General features: G+C 35.7%; 1 protein-coding gene and 1 pseudogene across 1 annotated transcript; both read left to right on the top strand.

The window, feature by feature from the left end:
* The first annotated feature begins 1,116 nt into the window (after positions 1–1,116).
* Positions 1,117–6,246, top strand: LOC141690027 (transcription initiation factor IIB-2). The gene is made up of 7 exons (XM_074494602.1): positions 1,117–1,589; positions 2,972–2,996; positions 3,604–3,733; positions 3,824–3,954; positions 4,082–4,170; positions 5,511–5,587; positions 5,878–6,246. Exons 1-7 carry the CDS (start codon positions 1,237–1,239, stop codon positions 6,009–6,011), a joined length of 939 nt encoding a protein of 312 aa, XP_074350703.1. The 5' UTR covers positions 1,117–1,236; the 3' UTR covers positions 6,012–6,246.
* A 330-nt stretch (positions 6,247–6,576) lies between these two features.
* LOC141691898 (zeatin O-xylosyltransferase-like) lies at positions 6,577–7,858 on the top strand (annotated as a pseudogene).
* Positions 7,859–8,376: the final 518 nt, after the last annotated feature.

The raw sequence follows: 8,376 nt of genomic DNA, 5'->3' as shown, positions 1-8,376 counted from the left end.
TGCATTGTGTCATCCTCTATTAACGTTCAATCCTTCTTTCCTTGATCAATGAGTAACTATTAAGCAAATCAGTATTTGAGCACGACCATGCATTTTATAGTTTTACTCAATCAAGAGGCTAATAATATCACTCCTTTAATAAAGGAGGGCTAAATCCCATCTATATCATTCATATTTCTCATACGATTCATAATGTACTCAATGTCCACTTTTATTATTACTCGGTCGAGGATAACTTTTAATAGTATCAAAGTATATTAATTCTCGTATAGAAATATAATGATTTCAGGTCAAAAGACCAATACATCATTATCACTATGAGATTAACTTATGACATTATAAACATGTAGTATCTCACAACGGGTCAATCCAGCACCATGTATTTAATACATGTGCTTGTGTTTTGACTTTAGTATCACCATACCTATGATCAATAAGATATTATCATCAGCCAACAAACATACTGGTCTCAATGTTTTTATTATCGTCCCTTAACAATAATACTTGACTAGGGATATTTAAGAATATCAATACTATTCTCATAATCTCATTTCTAAGTCATCTACTTAGAGATATAGATTTACATATCATATTCCAAGGATATTTATTAATTTAACATCTTATCGCAGAAAATAAAGATATAATAAATTATTAAAAAATAATTTATATAATCATAATTAATAATCCAAATGTTTCATAATATAAATATAATATTGTTGTCTTCAGGACACAAACACTAAAATAAACGGATTTACTCAATCCCGTGAAATTAAGCGAAATGAGTTTAATTAGAGATTTATGCTCGATCATGTGAAATTAAACGTGTCAACTTTTAACACGTTTAATTTCACATGATCGAGCATAAATTAAACGTGTCAACTCAGTTGAGCACGGTTGGATAACTCAAGTGGTAAAGGGCTTATCCTCTGTCGTCCCAAATCCTGGGTTCGATCCTGGCTCACCTCGAGAATTGTTGAGAATAGATACTCATTTGTAAGGCTATAAGCCAAAATTAGTCAAAAAAAAACGTGTCTTAACTCAGTTTGCCTCAATTACGGTGCTCGAAACTGGGCCCGAATTAGCAACCTAAAAGGCAGTTTATTTAGTAGCAAAAAGCCCACGCGATTATCCTCCTCGACGTCTATATATATTACCCCCAAAAATATCCCAACAAACACAAGTTCCCCAAATTCACCTGCACAAAATCAAAACAATCCTCTAAATTTTCAATCCTCAATGGCCGACGCATATTGCTCCGATTGCAAGAAAAACACCGAGGTCGTATTCGATCACTCGGCCGGTGACACAGTGTGTTCCGAGTGCGGACTCGTTCTCGAGTCTCATTCAATTGACGAGACATCCGAGTGGCGCACTTTCGCCAACGAGTCGGGTGATAATGACCCGGTCCGTGTTGGAGGTCCGACTAATCCGTTGCTTGCTGATGGTGGATTGTCTACTGTGATTTCTAAACCTAATGGTGTTACTAGTGATTTTCTCACCACTTCTCTCGGCCGCTGGCAGAATCGGGGATCCAATCCGGATCGCTCGCTTATTTTGGCGTTCAAAACTATTGCTACTATGTCGGATAGGTTGTTGATTTTGATTTGCTTGCGTAACTTTGTGTTTTCGAGTTTTCGTGTTTTATAGAGTCTATTATGTGTGTGTGTATGTATAGGATGTGCAATATGTGTGTGTGTGTGTTACTATATATGTTTGTTGTTTGGATCGGTAATTTGATATGTATGGATATTTTTGGATTTCGTTTATCTGAGCTGAGATTGTCGTTTTGTGTTGAGTTGTGAATGCTGGATTAGTAAATGATCGCTGATGAGGTGTTGGAATTATAAAGGGAAGTATTACGTGAATTGCTTGTTTTTGTATGTACCGTGTTGAATTTGTCATGTTTTGTATGAGCGAATTGAATGATCCTTGTCATTTCGTGTTTTGAATGATCTTGCATGACGTGTGAATAAATTGGCGGGGAGTGTAGAGTCTGTAAAAACTTGGCAGAGGAGGTTTTGTTTTTGGATTCTTTTATGTTTGAAGAATGTTATGATTGATTAGTTTGGTTAAATTTGAAGTAGAGTCTTAGTATAAATTGGTCTAATATGGTATTTTCAGTTGTGGCAATTTTTCGGTTCTAGTGATTGTATGCACAATGTTGCTTCAGTTTCCAGAACTAATTATTAAGAAAGATATGTAGCAATTTTTTTAGTCAATCCAAGCTTGAATATTACATTTTATTCTTTAAGATATTCGGTCTACTATGTGGTCAAATATAGAAGTACAAGCAAACCGCCTTTTTAGGGGTGAGCAAATCCGAAATGAAACCTAGTAACTACTTTATCTCGCACGCACATTTATTTTCGGTTCTTCCTCTCTCTCTATAAATTATTAATCTATAGACAAACCTTTTACATTCTTACCACTATGTGATTCCTCCCTCCTGTTTGTTTCTCCTAACAAGTTATAGATAATATTGAACATTTATTGGAAGAAGGATATGCATTGTGCATTGGATCTACTATGTACTAAATTTATATTCCTATTAGGTATGAGTTATTCTGGGGGTTGGAGTGCTAACGTAGCTCATAAGTTTTAATTAATGTTATAGTCTTTTTTCTTCTTTTCCGATTCTTTAGGAGGCAGCTGGAAGTATGTGCATTCTTTCAGTTTGTGGAAGTTAAATTGATACTCTTATTAGTATGCGCGTCGACATGTTGCTCTCAAATTTTATGTTTAATTAAATGTCACGGCATTTGGTGTTTTGACCTTTTCCGTATCTTTCACCACAAGTCAGAAATTGTTGAGAAACGACTTGTATGGGTTTTGAACATCAAAGAATTTTGTTTAATACCTGATACGACTAATTGTACAATATCTTGTATCCCTCTTATAATATTCCCCATGGTTTCTATATGTCATCAGAGTTCGAAATATATGAATGCTAATTCAGATTTTTTCGTTACAGGTTGGGCCTTGTTGCGACTATTAAGGTATGCTTGTGTTTCAACATTGACGTCTTTGATTGTGCAAATATTTAGGCATTGTACAAGTTGATTTTGGATTGAAAATATGAATATTGGATTGTTTGGGTCATTATTGTCATAGGTTTTACCTAAGCCAAACCATATTTGTAAAATCTAATAGCTTCTCTGGTAATGTCATTTTCATTTTTTGATTATTTCAATTTTGAAATTTATATCCAAGCAATAAGAACATCTTTATTAAATGTTTCCCTCATTTTTTCTCGCTTAAATTGTATATCTTGTTTTTATTTTTTTATGTTTTCTCCTGCAATTTATTTTTGGAACTTCGGATAATGATGTTGATCAAAAATTGGTTCCCGTGCTCGCTGGTTCTTCCCCCAATTCTAGTATATCATTTCACATTGTTCTCATCCTAATCATATTGATGTAATGAAGCTAAAAGTTAACATCATATGATTGCAGCTTCCTCCTTCCAATCCGTGTCTTTACATGTTGAGTTGATAAACAAATGCTTTATTGTAGCAGTATAAATGTGTATGCACAAGTTTTTGATAAGCGCCTGGCCTTGATTGATTCTGTTTCTTGTTTATGATTTATCCATTGTATATGTAAGGATCGGGCTAATGAGATATACAAGAAGGTAGAAGATCAGAAATCTAGTCGAGGAAGAAACCAGGACGCAATATTGGCTGCATGCCTGTATATCGCTTGTAGGCAAGAAGACAAGCCACGTACTGTTAAGGGTACAATCTAAGATCGTTTTTCAATAATATGGATGCATCTTGATTTATCTGTGCAAATGATCTTTCCTAAGCCTGTGGATTTCAAACTAGAAATTTGCTCTGTTGCCAATGGAGCGTCAAAGAAGGAAATTGGCCGAGCAAAGGAATACATAGTGAAGCAACTTGAGCTGGAAAAGGGTCAGTCAGTGGAGATGGGAACAATACATGCTGGGGATTTTATGGTGAGCTTCCTTTAAATTAAGTTTTAGTATCTGGTTGGTCATAATATTAGTCTGTAACCTTCATAGTTTTATAATGTAGTTCTATTGGTTCTTGCTCTGCTTCTATTTACATGCTTCTGTTCTGCAGAGGAGGTTTTGCTCAAATCTTGGTATGACAAATCAAACTGTTAAAGCTGCCCAAGAAGCAGTTCAAAAGTCTGAAGAATTTGATATAAGGTAGTTTGTTTGTTTTTTGTTTGTTATTTATGTTGTAAGCTTGTTTCAGGCATTTACTGAATCAATGTTTTCATCTATCATCAAGTGTTCTGTGATGTGCAATTGATTATCCATATGATATTGCAGCAAGATTCTGGAACTCAGTTGTAGACTATTTTAAATGGAGGGGGGGGGGGGGGGGGAGTGTAATATAGCCAGGACATACTAGTAGGCAGTAGCAGGGACAACAGTTTTTGACTTGACACAGTTATACTTCATAATAGAAAAGTAGGCGTAGTGTCAAGTATTAACAAGTATAGTGACATTGACGGGTTAAAGGGTGTGAACTAAAAAGTAGGGAACCCATACAATGACAATCTATGACATGGCAATCATATTATAAATTAAAAGCTAATCTCTAAATGCAAGTGAAGTGAACAGGACATGTTTAATAGATATTATTGGTTATAAATTTTAAAATGGGGATATACTAGTAACTACTTTGACTAGGAACCCGTATATATCTAGGTGAGCTATCTGTCTTTGTTTGCTATCAATCACAGTTTCAATTCAGTTTGTAAGTAGTTAAACCCTGTACTATTCTTATTTATCCATATACTATAAATATGTATTGAAGTAGGTCAGTATCAGTATTAGGGATCTTGTATATATATATATCAAATGAGCTTGTGTTATCTTGTTTAGTGGTATAGGTGTAAATCATCACAAAACTGGTTTGCCCAAATAGCAACCCCTGCTTCATAAAATAACACCAGGGCCCGCGTGTTTAGCATCCATCAACTTGACTGTAATTTATGAGCATAGAAAAGTAACTGAATGACATGGCGGTTTACTTACATATTGTAATTACAAATCATCTTCTAACATCTCTTTAGCAGACAATCTGCTCCAGTATTTGTTCGAGAAATTATTGTTGCTGTTGTTTTTTGTTTATAACTGGAGATATACCGTTTTGAAACCATATATCGAGATATAATCTAGGCATATGCACTTATAAAACCATTGTTCTTCCCTCCACTTTTGAGATTGCTAAATGATCCAATATTGCTATCTGTTTTTTATAGTAGCTGATTTTTGAATTGCTCTCTGATCCAATGTTGCATCTCATCAGAATTGGTAAATTGTCAATATGAATAAACTCTTGAAGACATGCTTGAGTATTAGAAATTGATTTTTTTTTTTTTGCAACTCATTAATTGGACCTAAAAAGCTGCGTCCAGATAATCAAGCTAGATCTGCTCCTAGATGCTCATCCAATTGATTTTAAGAAACTGCAAGCTAATTTTCCTGATTACTCTTGGCATCTTTTACTAAAATAATTGATCATTTTTTTATTGTAGGAGGAGCCCTATATCAATTGCCGCAGCAGTTATATATATTGTAACTCAGCTTTCAGACGAGAAGAAACCCCTGAAAGGTAACTTCTGCATAGTTACTTGTGTATGAGTATGACCAAGCACCGACTTGAACTAGATACTTGGTGCATACTGATGTGTTTGATGGAAATTTCCCGATTAAAGAAATGGATTGATCTGTTCCATGATTTTGTTCGGCTAGAGTTTTTCTACATGGTGATTTTCACTGTATGGTTCAGGCCAGTGATATATTTACCTCTGCTTACACACTACTATGCTTGCATAACTCCTTTACGTGTCAAGCTGTTGTTACTCGATCTTTAGGAATATGAAAAATTCAATGTGAATGCAGATGTTTCACTTGCAACTGGAGTTGCAGAAGGAACAATCAGAAATTCTTACAAGGATCTCTATCCTCATCTTGTGAAAATCATACCTAGCTGGTATGCCCAAGAAGAGGACCTCAAGAATCTCTGCAGTCCATAAAATGTAGAGCAGAGCACAATTGCGGGGAAACAAACAATCTTAAACTTGAGTTGGAGTTTTTTTTTATTCTAGTTATTTAATTTGGGGGTTGGAATGGAAATTTAATAACTATAGATGGCCATTTTGGTGAACTCCGGTAGACGGTAGCAAAGCGTGTCAAGACTAATTGTTAACAATTTCAAACTTGTACATTTACAGTCTTGCTTTTAATTTGATTTACATTCTTCAGTTCTTAGTTGACGATTTCCGTAATCTCCGGCTCCAAAGAAATTACTACTCAACATGAAAGTTTGTAAGATATAAAATGATGTCTCATGCTTTTGTGCTGATTGATATGAAAAGATTATGTCATATGTGTTTTCTCAGTTATATATAGCAGGTTAGAATAGTTTCAAGCTTCTAGAATGAGGCTTATGGAATATGGACCACTTTTCTAACACTTCTGCTAGTATTGATGTGGTTTTTCCGATCATAAGTTTCTTTTTACTATTATATTTCTAGAACCAAGCAATTACAAAACAATATTCTCACAGCTGAGAGCTGACAAAGAATCATCACTCTCTTGTCTTGTTATCCTTTCATTGTCAGTCTGTCACAGTAATGGATGTTTGAATCAATCTACTCTCACAAAACAATATTGATTTATTTCCTTAGCAATCCTGTTGACTCACCTGCGATGTTGCACAACCCTCTTCTATGTAGTATATAGTCAGTCAATAACCCTTCCCCTACAACAAAATCCAGATCAAACTACACACTGACCGCTTCTTGAAAATCAATCTCATGGCTTCTTCTAATGATCAAAATCAGCTGTCCAGTCGAGAATCAAAGTCCCAGGTTATAGTTGTTATGGCACCTTTTCCTGCAGAAAGCCATTTGAACCAACTCTTCCGCATCTCCCAAATTATCTCACTATGTCAGCACCCCTCTCATGTTCGCCAGGTGTCCAAAACTGGGATCTCAACTCCACAGCCAATTTTCACATTTTTATGAATTCACAATTCCTTCTTTTGAAGCCCTTTCGCCTAATCCAAATAATCCAGCTAAGTTTCCTACCCATCTTTTACCATTGTTCCACGCTTCTCATCATCTTCACAAACCTGTGACTGCTGTTTTACACTCTCTTGCAGCTACTGCACAATGCACATGGAGTTGTCATTCATGATGTTTCGATAAGCTCGGTTGTTCAAGAAGTGTAAAATATTCCAAATGCTGAGGCCTGTGTGTTGCAGAGTGTATCTGTCTTTAATCATTTTGCAACCATTTGGGAAATGATAGGGACGCCTTCGTCAGTTGAAGACGAAGCATTTAGTGACCTTCTGTCTCAGGAGGGTTGCGTTCCTATGGAATTCATAGAGATTTTAATTGGTCAGTCTCACCTCACAAATCAGTTTGCCAAGGGTGTAATTCATAATACGTCGACGGTTATTGAAGGAAAGTATGTTGATTTCTTAGATAAGGAGGAATTTAGTGGGAACATGTAACAGTGGGTGCTTGAATCACGTTTAAATAGTATAAACTAAGGGAGTGCCAGTAGCTGCATGGCCTATGCATTCTGATCAGCCTAGGAATGCAAATGCTTGTTGTAGATGTACTAAAGATCGGTACATTTATGAATGACCGGGAGAAGAGAAGTGAGTTGGTGAGCTCTTCCGTGATTGTGAAAGCTGTTAAAAAACCCAGTGTCAAGCCAGGAAGGTGATGAAATTAGAAAGAAAGCCGTGGAGATTGGGGGTGCAGTTCGGCAATCTGTGGCTGATGGTGGCGTTCCACGCACGGAACTCGATTCGTTCATTGCTCAAATTATTAGGACTGAAAAATGGGTCTATTGGAGAATAAAGGAATAGTTTAGGGGTATTTTTGTAGATAGTAACAGTGTTCCATATTTCGGAAGTCGGAACTATGGTACCGATTTACGATTTATCGGACGATTTTTAAAAAATCGGATTATTAATCGGCGATTTATCCGAAATCGATCAAATCGGACAAATATTTTTGACCAATTTTTGTTGTAGAATTATTGAGGATAACTTGGATTATTCTGAAGTCTTGACAAACAATTTTTTCATATTGAAACAATTTGGTGGTTATCCAAACTTTTCAACCGGATAAAATCAGAATATAACAACAGAGAATGATGTATTTTGTGTGAATTCAACAACCAACCTTTTATTTTTTTCTTCTATTAATGACCAAATCTGTTGCAAGTATTATATAGGTGTCCAAAAAGACATGTCCTAAGACACGTCCATACATGTCCAAAAGACATGTCCTAAGACACATCCATACATGTCCAAAAGACATGTCCTAAGGCATGTCCAAAAGACATGTCCAAAAGACATCCATACATGTCCAAAAGACATGT

This window comes from Apium graveolens, chromosome 10 (assembly GCF_009905375.1).
Source record: "Apium graveolens cultivar Ventura chromosome 10, ASM990537v1, whole genome shotgun sequence".
Lineage (NCBI taxonomy): Eukaryota > Viridiplantae > Streptophyta > Magnoliopsida > Apiales > Apiaceae > Apium > Apium graveolens.
The sequence above is the reverse complement of the archived record's forward strand: the minus strand, read 5'-3'. Positions and strand labels throughout refer to the sequence as shown.